Source organism: Carlito syrichta, unplaced genomic scaffold (assembly GCF_000164805.1).
Source record: "Carlito syrichta isolate Samal-C Ts95f unplaced genomic scaffold, Tarsius_syrichta-2.0.1 Scaffold79488, whole genome shotgun sequence".
NCBI lineage: Eukaryota > Metazoa > Chordata > Mammalia > Primates > Tarsiidae > Carlito > Carlito syrichta.
This window is the reverse complement of record NW_007023584.1, coordinates 74,651-88,833: the sequence shown is the minus strand read 5'-3', so window position 1 is coordinate 88,833 and position 14,183 is coordinate 74,651. Positions and strand designations below refer to the sequence as shown.

At 39.5% G+C, this 14,183-nt stretch overlaps 1 protein-coding gene across 1 annotated transcript; it reads left to right on the top strand.

Moving 5' to 3' along the window:
• The first annotated feature begins 798 nt into the window (after positions 1 to 798).
• Positions 799 to 4,174, top strand: ZNF112 (zinc finger protein 112). The gene has a single exon (XM_008054732.1). The coding sequence runs from the start codon at positions 835 to 837 to the stop codon at positions 3,292 to 3,294; it is 2,460 nt and encodes an 819-aa protein (XP_008052923.1). The 5' UTR covers positions 799 to 834; the 3' UTR covers positions 3,295 to 4,174.
• The last annotated feature ends 10,009 nt before the right edge of the window (positions 4,175 to 14,183 follow it).

Genomic DNA, 14,183 nt, shown 5'->3' with positions numbered 1-14,183 from the left:
ATTATGATAACAAATTTATGGTTTTACTAGGCCTTTTTTTTTTAATTGGAGTCTCACTCCTTCACCCAGGCTGGAGTACAGTGGCACGCACGCTCACTGTCACCCCAGCGTCGACCTGCTGGGCTCCAGTGATCCTTCTGCCTCAACCTTCCAAGTAGCCGGAACTACAGACATGCGCTACCACACCCAGCTATTTTTTATTTTACTGTAGAGACAAGGTCTCGCCAAGTTGCCCAGACTGGTCTCGATCCCGCAGGCTCAGGCAATCCACTCGCCTCAGCCTCCCAAGGTGTTGGATTATAGGCTGAGCCACCGAGTCCGGCCTACTAGGCCTTTAGAACAGAGCCATCATGTTTGATGTCCAGGTTGTGTTGCAAAGCTCCGATTTTGCAGCATGCAGATAGCCTGAATTATGTGGATCCTACTTGTATGCAAGTTGAGTATCCCTTAACTGAAATGCTTTGGACCAGAAAGAAGTGTTTGGGATTTCTCTTTTTTTTTTTTCCAGATTTTGGAATATTTTCACTATACTTACCAGTTGAGCATCCTTAATCTGAAGTGATCCAATGAGCATTTCCCTGGAGCATCATGTTGAGTGTTCAAAATGTTTCCGATTTTGGAGCATTTTGGATTAAGGATACTCAGTCTGACCTGGTATAGCCAAAGAAGAGGCATTTTCTAAGTATTCTTAGAAATAGTGACATGAATTTTCCTCTGGCTCATTCAAGTTTCATGTTATGACCCAAATGTAAAATCTTGAAATCTCTAAAAAAAGCATTTACTTGTGCATATATCTGCATTCTCTCTATCCTTGTAGGAAGCAAGAATCAACAAATGATGGAGAGCATTCAAGAAGTGGGATTAAGCTACCTTTCCCCCAAAGAGCTTTCCTCCTGTCAGACCTGGCAACAAGATTCAGGCAGGTTAACCAGGCATCAAGAGCTCATGAAAGACTTTCAGGGGGAGAATTCTCAATTGCAAGAACAAGGTGATTCCTTCTGCCAGGTTTGGGCAGGAATGCCAGTTCAGATTTCTGAAGATGAGAACTATATATTGACTCACATAAAAAGTCAAGAGTTTCCATCTTGGAGGGCCCAGTATTCTTGGAGGAAAATGCATCTGATGGAGTTACATAATTATCAGTGTAGATGTCAGCAAATTTCAATGAAAAATAATTTCTGGAAAAGTGACAGCCTCAGTCAGATCTCACGTCACAGCGATAATCTGAGGGTACACAGAAAAGAAAAAAACTATAGCTGCCATGACTGTGGAGAAGATATAATGAAGTTATCATTGCTTAATCAGGACTCAATTCAAACAGCGGAGAAGCTGGACCCATGTACTGAGTACAGAAAAGCCTTCATGAATAACTCCAGCTCTGAAGCTCACCAACAGTTCAACTTGGAAGGGAAGCCATGTGGAAAGGGCTGTGGTTATAGGTCAGCTCTTCATGTTCATCACAGTATTCAGAGAGAAGATGATGGTGTCATTGAGAATTCCCGTCTGCAATCCAATCAGAGAGTGCTTGCAGAGGAGAAACCATGCAAATGTGGGGAATACGGTGAGAACTGCAATCCGTACTCCTCTCTGAATAATTATGAACTTATCCACACAGGGGAGGCATCCTGTAGATGCAACATTTATGAGAAAACCTTTGGTCATAGTTTAGACATTAACAGTATTTTTAGGGTCCAAACTAGGGATGACCCTTATGAATATGAGGAGAATAGGAATGTCTTTCATCAGAATCCGTGTCTTCGAGTCCATCAGAAAATCCACACTGAAGAGCAACTATACAGAAGTGTTGAGCATGGAAAGGGTTTCATTTGTAGTTCAAATCTTAATATTCAACATAGAGTTTACATGGAAGAGAATCCCTGTAATTCTGAGGAGTGTGGTAATGGCTTCAATCTGGCCTCACATTTTCAAGATCTTCAGATAGTTCACACTAGGGAACAACCATATAAACATTATGTATGTGGTAACAGCTTCAGTCGAAATTTGAATCTTCAAGGCCATCAGAAAATTCACATTGGAGAGAAACCTTATAAGGAATGTGGGAATGGCTTCAGCTGGAGTTCAAAACTTAAAGATCATCAGAGAGCCCATGCTGGACAGAAGCCACACAAATGCAATGCGTGTGGCAAAGGCTTCAGTCATAGGTCAGTTCTGAACGTTCATCAGAGAGTCCATACAGGAGAGAAACCTTATAAATGTGAGGAGTGTGATAAGGGATTCAGTCGGAGTTCATACCTTCAAGCCCATCAGAGAGTCCACACTGGAGAAAAACCTTATAAGTGTGAGGAATGTGGAAAGGGCTTCAGTCGGAATTCGTACCTCCAGGGACATCAGCGAGTTCACACTGGAGAGAAACCATACAAGTGTGAGGAGTGTGGTAAGGGCTTCAGTCGGAGTTCACACCTTCAAGGCCATCAGAGAGTCCACACTGGAGAAAAACCATTCAAATGCGAAGAGTGTGGAAAGGGCTTCAGTTGGAGCTTTAATCTTCAAATTCATCAGAGGGTTCACACAGGAGAAAAACCCTATAAATGTGGAGAATGTGGTAAAGGTTTCAGTAAGGCCTCAACTCTTCTGGCACATCAGAGAGTCCACACAGGAGAGAAACCATACCAATGTGAAGAGTGTGGTAAGAGCTTCAGTCAGAGATCATACCTTCAAAGTCATCAGAGTGTCCACTCTGGAGAGAGACCATATATATGTGAGGTATGTGGGAAGGGCTTCAGTCAGAGAGCCTATCTTCAGGGTCATCAGAGAGTCCATACTAGGGTGAAACCATATAAATGTGAGATGTGTGGGAAGGGTTTTAGTCAGATGTCACGCCTTGAAGCCCATCGGAGGGTTCACACAGGAGGGAAACCATACAAATGTGAGGTCTGCACAAAAGGCTTCAGTGAGAGTTCACGCCTTGAAGCACATCAGAGGGTCCATGCAGAAGGGAGACCTTACAAATGTGAACAGTGTGGTAAAGGTTTCAGTGGATATTCAAGTCTTCAAGCCCATCACCGAGTCCACACTGGGGAGAAACCATACAAATGTGAGGTGTGTGGAAAGGGCTTCAGTCAGAGATCCAACCTTCAAGCTCACCAGAGAGTCCACACAGGAGAGAAACCGTACAAATGTGATGTATGTGGTAAGGGTTTCCGTTGGAGCTCAGGTCTTCTAATTCATCAAAGAGTCCATAGCGGCGAGAAATTCTATAAACGCGAAGTGTATGGTAAGGATTATCCTTCATCAGATAATCTACACAGAAATGAAGATTCCGTTTTGTTTTGAAACTCTCAGATGGGAGCTGAAACTTTCCACTCACTAGAGTTCTTTTGGTGGAAAAATAATTTTTAAGAATGAAAATGTAAAGTTTCTGCCCAGCTTCCACATTCATAACGGTCGGGAGACCACAGAGAAGAGACATCTGATGAGGAGTGTTCCGTAAAGTTTCATCAGAACTTTAACATCAGTCTTTGCACACAAGCTAAAGATTATAAAGTATAAGAGTAGGGTCAGGAATTTAGCAAAAGTTACAATGATGAACATGCCTAAATCCAATGTCCTCTAGAATGTAAGCAGGATGAAAGAAGGGACTTTGTTCATGGCTAGTCTCCAAAGCCATGGCATTTTATAACTCAGTATCGGTGCTCAGTACTTTTTGCTAAATGAGTAAAAGTATATCAAGGGATGTAATGTTTAAAAATTTCATTAAGCTAATTAAAAAAAATTTTTTTTAATGTATTTGGAGGTGGAAGCCTGCAAGTAATCTTAAATCATTTGAAGTAAATATTTGAAATGTAGACCATCAAGCAGTATTGCAATCTGAAATAACATGAATTTGGTTGTAACCCAGCTAGAATTGACTCCCAATCTTTGTTCCACCTTGAGCAGGATGTGCTGAATGTCTTAACATTTGGTCTCTCCACAGTATACTATCAGTTTCAGTTTAGCTTTGTGTACCTGTATATGTACACATGTGTGCACTTTAAATGGCAGTACAGATTCATAAACAATGTTTCTAGTTAACTTTGCAAAAATGGAACACTGTATTTTTCATAATTAAATTTCTACTCCTGCTCTGTGTGTTAAGGCAGAGTTTTACTGTAATATTTGGAAAGTGTCAGAAGCCGTCACTGATGACAAATACTTTTTAATAAATGTCAAAGTTACAGTACTTGGTTTCAAGTCTCCAGATTTCTATCAAAGCCCATTTGATCTGACTGATTTCTAAGTGTTGTAGCCTTTGTCCAATCCAAAACTCCTGAGGCCGAGTCTGTGACACATTTAAAGGATTTTAATTTTGTCAAGTTCTTCATCCTCATACTTCTTTCACTTATGTAAAAAAAAAAAAAAAGGAGGAAAATCTTTCATTTTTCTAGGCATTTTATCAGTGTATTGACTGTCTTCAAGAACAATGCACTTTGTTGGTGGGAGTGAAAAATACAAGCTTGTCATCCAATATATTACCAAAATATTTATCAAGTTCTACATACATATCAAAATGTAAAATGTGCATACCTATCTGGAAATCTTAGAATAATAATTTGTGATTAAGCAAATTTAACATTAAGAAAGAGCCAGGTGTGGTGACTCATGCCTGTAATCCCAGAACTTTGGGTGGCCAAGCAGAAGGATTGCTTGAGCACAGGAATTCAAGACCAGCCTAGGCAATATAGTAAGACCTCATCTCTACAAAAGTCAAAAACTAGGCAGGCATGGTGGTGTGTGCCTGTAGTCCCAGCTACTTGGGAGGTTGAGGTGGAAGGATTGCCTGAGCCCAAGAGGTTGAGGCTGGTGAGCCATGATCATGCCACAGCACTCCAGCTTAGGTGAGAGTGAGACCCTTACTTAAAAAAAAAGAAAGAAAGAAAGAAAGGATGTACTATGATGGTAATTTTTAAGCTGGAAATAAAGGTTTATCAATATGAATCTGGATAAGTTTCTGTATGTTCCATACTGTGGAGCTATAGAAAGTATGGAATATATCTAAAATGACAAGAAAGGATCATGTATATTTAGTGCAAATGTGGATTGTACCTTCATATCATTAATTTAAATCTGTATACATATGACAAAAAAAAAAAGCAATTATTTTTTGGAGGGCAGGCTCCCCCACTAGGTAAGTATTCTAGGAATCCATCGGCATCAGGCGTCAGTGTACCAGCTTGCACTGTGAGAGGCTGTGTTAGGCTTTAATAACTTTTTTTTGAGGTTCTTTCATTGAGTTTGCCCATTACATGAAGGGTAATTTACAAGCACGTCTGCCCATACCATACTGAATGTTCAGCAGTTTTTGACCAAAAACATGACCTCTGTGCCCCACCTTTCGTATTCACCTAATCTTGCCCTGAGCGATTTTTTTTTTTTGTTTCCCTGGATTAAAAATAAGTCCTCAAAGGGAAACGTTTTGCCAATGTGGAAGAGATGAAACAAAACATAGTAGAAGCACTAAAAGGCATCAACATTTTTGATAGGTGTTTTGCATCAAATGGAGAGTCCTTCAAAGGTGACTGAAGTTTAAATATATAAGAATGCACAATTTTTAATAAGTTCCGATGTTTTTTGGTTCTCCTTTCATGTATGTTCAAAATTATGCCTATAGATAATGTGTGAAAGATCATTATGTAGTTTTCTCTGAAAAGCAAAATTTTGACTTAGTTTGGTTTTTCTGTACTTCATTTAAAAATATAATGAACATTTCCCAGTTTTACCAAAGCAGTGAATAACTGTTGAGGTATTGTCCCTTAGACAAGAATGCATTATGTGATCGCTCTATTTTATTACATGGCATTATGGGTAAAATTTAAAAATAAAACCTCTGAAGTTAATTTTCAGAATTTTCTGGATTTTTGAGGATAGAAGCAAACTAGATGTCAACAACTTCATATTTCTGTGAAATGCCAAAGTCCATGTAGTTTAGGATGTCCTAGTGCAATCCAGTAGTATAACTTGATACATCACAGTTTTTCTGTCAGGTTTCTCCCTGTTAGATGAATATGGTGACCAAAGTACTGGCTTAACCTGGCTTCAGAGGTGGTAGTTCAAAGGTGCTACACAGTATCATCAGTAATTCAGGGCGTCTAATGCATTTATTTACTGTCACATCACTTACAAGGGAAGATCATAAAAGCTTGTGGTAGTTTTATAAATTAGGATGCTTTTAGTTCTAAGTAACATAAAATTCAAATTTGCTTAAACCAAAACTATTTCTTGGTTCATGTAAGTGAAAAGATGCAGATCATATAAGACTTGGGTCTGGGTGTGGCAGGGGTCCTTTATGTTGCTTTTCTTTAATCTTCTCACCTGTCCTTTCACATGAACTCTTGTCTTCAGATTGCTCACAATATGGCAGCATCACTTACTTTTTTATTCACAGCTGAGGGAAGAGAGCTTCTGTGTCATTTTAGTGTTATATAGTTCTGGTTCCCCAAACGGCATAGGATCTCTGACATCTCTGATCATTACTCAAGACTGAGACTAACCAAGACAACAGCAGACAACTCTGGTCCCATACAAATAAGCTAGCCTACTCCAGGTGACAAGCAACAGCAGGCTACCCTGAGAAAAGGGGACAGCATAGACAGAGAATCCTTCTGTGGCACAGGAGCACAGATAATGACCAAAAGCGGAGGATGGAGCAGGAACATTGAGAAATCTCCAATATTCCAGCTCTCACCCTAAGCACAATGTAACATTATAAAAATTTAAAGCCTGCAGTACAGTTAAATATTGCAACAAAAAAATCCAATTCCACCTTAATTCCTGACCAGAGCAATTAAACACTCCACCCTAACTTCCTAGAACAGGCAAAACTATTTATTTCAGTCTCTACTGCTCTAGATTATCTAGCATTTGCTTTAAATGAATGCAAGATCAAAAAATGAGAACAGCCTCTGCCAAGAGACAGCAGACCAGTCAATAAAACCATACTTAGAGATGACCATATTTTGCAGCTATTAAGAAATTTTACCTGATTGATATGCTAACGGTTCCAGTGAAAAGGACAAACAATATAGCAGATAGGGATTTCAGGGGAACTTAATAGTCAAATAGAAAATGCTAGAAAATAAAACTTAGCATAGCACTTTTGCTTTTATCAGAAAGTTTTTGAAGGACCATGGTTAGGCTTAACACAGCTGAGAAAAGTATCCAAGAAACTGGAATAGAAATCACCCAAATGAAGACACAAAAGTGTGAAGAAAACAAAAAGAATTAGACATCATTGTCCAAAATCTGCATAACGGGGAACCCAGGGAGTGCAGAGGAAAGAGATAATGAGAAGAAAACATATTCAAAGAGATATCTGAAAATTTTCTAAAAATAATAAAAAACCTCACCAGATCCAAGAACCTCAGAATACCAAGACAGTATTTAAAAAAGAAAGAAAGAAAAAGAAAAAGCATGAGCCAAGGCAACATAGTGAAACTCAAACTCTACAAAAAAATAAACTGAGCTAAGCAATGATAGCTGGCATCTGTAGTCCTGGTTACTTGATAGACTGAGGAAGATCACTTGAGCCCAGGAGTTTGAGGCTGCAATGAGCTCTGATCAAGCCACTGCACTTCAGCATGGGAAACAGAGTGACACCTCATCTCTACAACAAAACAAAACCACACATTATTGTCAAATAGCTAAAAATGGACAGTGCAAATAGAATATTAATGGCAGATAGAGAAAAAGGACACATAACATGCAGGAAACAGAGATGAGAAAAGCAGCAGACTTCTCATCAGAAACCAGAAGACAATTTCAAAACAAAAAACGCTATAAATAAAAAAATTATAAGCCATATTAAAAAATCAGCAAGTATGCAAAATAAAGACATGCAGATGAACAGAAGCTGATAGAACTCAATATTAGCAGACTTGCACTATAAAAATCATTAAAGGAATTTGTGTAGACAGGAAGAATACCATACCAGAAGTAGACCTGGACTTACCAAAAGAAATAAAGAACTATTAAAATGTAACCAGGTAAATATAAAATAGTTTTTATTTTAAACACAATTCAGTAAAGGAAAAATAGGAATGAGGTTTTATGACTTTATAGCATATATCAAAGTAAGATGCTTTGTAAGAATATCACAAAACAGGGCAGACAGAAATTGGAAGTATTTGGTTGTACTCTATATGAATTGTCAAAATATTATGTGAAGACAGACTGTGAAAAAATATAGTTATATATTTTAAGCCTACAATAACCACTCAAGAACTTTCTAAAGTGGTGCAACTCATAAGCCAGTAATGGAGATAAAAGAACCAGAGAACTTCTGCTTCCAAAATGTCAACATAGAAGCAAGCTGGCTTCCCTACCCCCAATATAAAACAAAAAACAAGTGTACACTGAGATTATCACCAGCCATATCCCAGAACTCAAATAATAAAAAGGAGAGAGTTCCCAGGGCCACAGCAAAGTAAAAAATCTCTGAGCAGATGATAAGAGAATGGACTTCCATATCAACCATGCTCCCCTGACCCCAGTCTCTCTGGCACCAAGACTGGAAAATTTCCCCAGACTCACAGTTTCTATGCTGGAAAAAGTGAGATCAAAGTGTACAACCAGCTTCCCCACCATCATGATTTCCCTGGCAGGAGATCTTTCCTTGTCTCAACCCATCAGGGATGACTGAATGAAGAAATATCCCTGAGGACAGCCTGAGACAAAGAGAGGATATAGGGTTGCCATTCCCAGTCATGGAAACTGCAATTCAGCCAAAGGAGACACCAAATCAAAGTGGCTGTTCAACAGCACTGCATTGTAGGAAGTACATTTGTCCTCTGAGCCAAACCCTAAGTAAACCTTCCCCAACAACCAGGATATCCCTTTAGGACCTCCCCCATTTGGGATAATGGCACTATGATTATCTACTAGAACTGGGGCAAACCTCGGCATCGTCTCTTGCCAAAAAGGAATCATCAGCCTAGCAGGAAAGAAGAGAGAAAACTGACAGGAAAATTATAAAGAATCTCTAAGCAAACATATCCAATACAAACCAAAATAAGTCTCACAGAGAAGACTAGAATAAAGTAATCCTTCAATACAAAGACATAGATGGACATCACAAGAAACAACAACAAACGGAACCATGACCTCCCCAAATGGATAAAGCAAGGAACCAGTGACTAACCATAGTGAGAGAATGGTGTGTGGACTGTCTGACCAGAAATTTAAAATAGCAGGTTTGTTTTGTTTTTTAAAGACAAGGTCTTTTGCTTTGTTGCCCAGGCTGGAGTGAAGTGGCACAGTCATAGTTCACTAGAGCCTCAAGTTCCCGGGTCAAGTCATCTTCTTGCCTCAGCATACTGAGTAACTAGGTTTATAGGTACATACCACCACTTCTGGTTAATTTGTAAAATTTTTTGTAGAGACAGGGTCTTGGTATGTTGCCTAGGATGGTCTTCAACTCCTGACTCCCAAGGCACTAGGATTATAGGCATGAGCCACTGTGTCCAGCTCAAATAGCAGTTTCAGTGCTCACTGAGATAATACAGAAAACAACTGAGAAATTTATCAGGGAAATGAACAAACAGATTGGAATATTTTTAAATAAAAAAACCTTGGAACATTGACTAAACTGAAAAATTCATTAGAGGCTCTCAACAGCAGAATTGATCAAGCGGAGAAAACAATCAGTGAGCTCCAAGACAGGTTATTTGAAGATACATGATCAAAGGAGAAAAAAGGATGAAAAGGAACAAAGATCACCTTCAAGATATAGAAAATTACTTCAAACAACCAAATCTAAGAATTATTGGTGTTCAAGAGGGAGTTGAGCAAGAGAAAGGGATAGAAAGCTTATTCAAAGACATAATAACAGCAAAATTTATAAATCTTGAGAAAGAAAGAAATATCCAGGTACAGGAAAGCCAGAGAACAGCCAACAGACTCAACCCAAATAAGACTACCCCAAGGCAACCAATGGGGCAATGGAAAAATTAACAAGAAAATTAAAAAATTTTTTGAAACAAATGAAAATGAAAATACAACATATCAAAATCTAAGAAATACAGCAAAATCAGAACTAAGAGGGAAGTTTACAACAATAAATGCTTGCATCAAAAAAGTAGACATCAAATAAACATCCTAATGATGGACCTCAAGAGAACAGGAAAGCAAGAACAAAACAAACCCAAAACAGTAGAAGAAATAATAAAGATCAGAGCAGGAATAAATGAAATTGAGACTAAAAATATATACAGAAGATAAATGAAATGAAATGTTGGTTTTTTAAAAAAAGATAAACAAAATTGGTAAACCTCTGGCTAAACTAAGAAAAAAAAAGACCCAAATAGGTAACATCAGAAATGAGAAAGGAGACATAACAACTGATATCACCAAAATACAAAGAGACATTAGAGACTATTAGGAACAATGATGATACATCAACAAACTGGAAAACTAAGAAGAAATGGAGAAATTCCTGGACACATACAACTTACCAAAATTGAACCATGAATAAACAGAAAACCTCAATAAGCCAATAATTAGTAATGAAATCAAAGCTGTAATAAAATGTCTCCTATCAAAGAGAAGCCTAGGACCTTATGGCTTCATTGCTAAATTATCCCAAGCATTGAAAGAACTAATATCAATTCTACACAAACTCTTCAAAAAAAACTGAAGAAGAGGGAATACATCCAAACTCATTTTAACAAAGCTAGCATTACCTGAATACAAAATTCAGATAAGGACACAGTGAAAAAAGAAAACTACAGGCCACTAACACTGATGCCCTTAGATGCAAAAATTCTCAACAAAATACTAGCAAATAAAATTCAACAACATGTTAAAAAAATCATTTACCATGATCAAGTGGGATTCACCTCAGGAATACAAGGATGGTTTAACATATGCAAATCAATAAATAAGATACATCATATCAACAGACCCAAGAACAAAAACCATATGATTATCCCGCACTTTGGGAGGCTGAGGTGAGTGGATTGCCTGAGCCCGCGGGTTCGAGACCCGCCTGGGCAACTTGGCGAGACCTCATTTCTACAATAAATAAAATCAGTCGGGCGTGGTAGCGCGCGCCTGTAGTTCCAGCTACTTGGAAGGCTGTGGCGGAAGGATTGTCGGAGCTCAGCAGGTCAAGGTTGCGGTGGCCGGGAGCGGCCACTGCACTTCAGTCTGGGCGACAAAGTGAGACTCCAATGCAAAACAAACAAACAAACAAAAAACCCCCATATGATTATTTCAATAGATACCAAAAAAGCAATCAATAAAACTCAACATCCCGTCATCAAACTTGGTATAGAAGAAACATATTTCAGAATAATAAAAGCCATAAAGGTACAGCTTTTTTTATTTGTTGTACTGACAGGAAATGATTGAAGGTCTTTTCTTTAAGATCTGGAACAAGACAAGGATGCCTACTCTCACCACTTTTATTCAGTATAGTACTGGAAATCCTGCAGAGTACAGTTGGGCAAGAGAAAGAAAGGATATCCAAACCGGAAAATAAGAAGTCACTTCAAAATGATACTCTGACTCAAAAGAAAAGAAAAAGAAAAAAAGAGTCAAATTAGCATTATCCAAAGATGACATGATTTTATACTTAGAAAACCTAAAGCCTCCATCAAAAAACTGTTAGAAATAATAAATGAATTCCATAATGTTACAGAATACAAAATCAACATACAAAAATCAATATTTACATATGCCAAGAGCGAATAGCATTCATAGCTCAGAAGAGTAAGAGCTCCAAGAATAAACATAGTATAATCATGGTGGTTTATTAATCTTACTAATACACGGCTTTTGAAAGTAAAGGCAATAGAAATTCACCCTGAGATCTCTAAACAGCAATTCAAGTGCCTTTTTTTGTTTTGTTTTTCAAAGTAATTTGTGCCTAGGTGATGTTATTTCTTTGGGAGTGTAAGAAACCACGGTTGATTTGACCTTAAATCCTGAAGAGGGAGGTGGGAATTATAGAAGGGACTAGGGGAGTTTAGGGAGGGAGGGAGGGCAGTCTATGGAGGGCAAGAAGAGAGAAAAAGGAAGATTGATGGAGACTTGTATATGAGAAAATTTTTTCCAGAACAGCTGCACTATTTCACATTCCCACCAACAGTGTTTTGTGGGCTCTAGTTTCTCCTCTTCCTTGCCAACACTTGTTATTAACTGTCTTTTCCATTACAGGAAATCCTAGTGGGTGTGAAGTGACATCACATTGTGGTCTTTATTTGCATTTCCCTAATGACTAGTGATGTTGAGCATCTTTTCATGTGCTTATTAGCTGTTTCATCCCGCTGTACCCTGGACTGGAATTGCCCCTAAAGCAGTGGCAGGGGAGTTCCCACCAGAGAACTTCATACCCTTGCATATTTCTCTTCATGATTTTCTTAATAACATTTTCTTTTCGCTAGCTTATTTTAAGAATATAGTATATTATACATATGACATACAAAATAGGTGTTAACTGGTTATTTGATCAGTATGGCTTCTGGTCAACAGGCTATTGGTAGTTAAGTTTTTGGGGAGCCAAAAATTTATAGAGTTTCAATTGTATGGACACTCCTAACTTTCATGTTATTCAAGGGTCAACTGTATATTCCCTGCCTAGGAGCAAAAGCATGGCTTGTTTCACCTGGTTTTTTTTCAATTGCAAAACCATTTTACTTATGTCAGGATCAGGATCGAATTACACACTGAAATATTTGAAGCCTAACAAACTGGAAAATAAAAGTCAAGATTTTTACATATGCCCCTATCACAATATTTTCTTAAATTTCCCTCCTGTAGCTGCTTTCATCTGACATAACAACCCCACTTTAACAAAATGAAGTTCAAGAGATTTATCTGACCTAATAAATGTATCACCTTTCTGTAGATTCTTAACATATTGGAATGAACTGTCAAGAGTCCTTAAGTGCCTTGTGGAATAAAGGAGGAGAAGGAATCAGATGCTTTACTCCCTTCCCTTCTCCACTCCCGCCCCCCAAATGTACACAGCTAGGACACTAAGGCCAAACTTCCTTCCTCCTTCCCTCCCCTCTCACAGTTTACTTTCTACCACCAACATGACTGTTCAGCTGTCTTCAGTAGCAGGGCTTTATTCCAGGAGACTCCTGCCCAAGCAGACTGCTTGACTGCTCATTACAGAAATGTCCACAAAGCCCTATCAACTCTTCAGTCTCCTCCAAAGAAAGTATCAGCAGATTGCACATAAGATCCCTTGCCTGAAAAATCCTTGCTGTTTCCACCAATCCTGGACTGTAGTATCGTGATCATCACACTTCCAGTTCTCCATAAATCCCGACCTCGCCTTGACACCTGGCTCTGTCAAGGTGCCGATGATGGGTCTATCGAGGAGTCGTTCTCCCTTATCGCGACAGGCAATAAGCTGTCGTTTGTCTTATCAACAGGCTGCACGGGTGATAAGCGGGGAGCTGTCATTCGACGTACGTTTGAGATCCAGTGTTCCCTGCGTTCAGCGTCCATCGCAGCTCAGCCTAAGTCACTTCCACGTTGTTCGTTTTTAGCCTACCCTTTGCTTCCCCTAAAAATTGTGCCTTTTAGCTTATGTTCATAACGCAAGTTTCCCTTTTCTCTTTAAAATTTTTTTTTGTTTTTGAGTTGGGAGCCTCACTGTCTCCCAGCCTGGAGTGCAGTGGCACGCTCATGGCCACCACCGCCTCGACCCGCTGGGCTCCTTCTCGACCCGCTGGACTCATTCGATCCTTCCCCCTCAGCCTTCCAAGTAGCCGGAACTACAGGCGCGCGCCACCACGCCCGGCTAATCTTTTTGATTTATTATAGAGACGAGGTATCGCCAAGTTGCCCAGGCTGGTCTCGAACCCGTCGCTCAAGCCATCCTCTCACCTCGGCCTCCCAAAGTGCTGGGATTATAGGCGTGAGCCACCGCGCCCGGCCCTGTTTTTCTCCTTTATACGGCTGCACTTTAAAAAATTTCAATGATCTCATTAGCTTAAAAATAATGAATAAAGCAAATAGGGATGTGACCGTCACGTTGCCAGAGAGGTGACTCAAACCTAACGCGCTTCGGTCCCTGCAGTAGCCGGCGGCCGGAAAGCGTCGCCCTGGAGCATTCTGGGAAGTGTAGTCCGAGCACGCAGGGGCGCTTCCGCTGAGGGATGCTGGGAAATGGAGTCCAGGAAGTGTGTGCGGTCGGAGGCACTTCCGTTCCAGGAAGGCGAGGTCGGATCCGAGAT

Excerpts from the sequence above, each read along its gene's own strand:
- ZNF112 (XM_008054732.1), top strand. The coding sequence starts at position 835 with ATGATGGAGAGCATTCAAGAAGTGGGATTAAGCTACCTTTCCCCCAAA.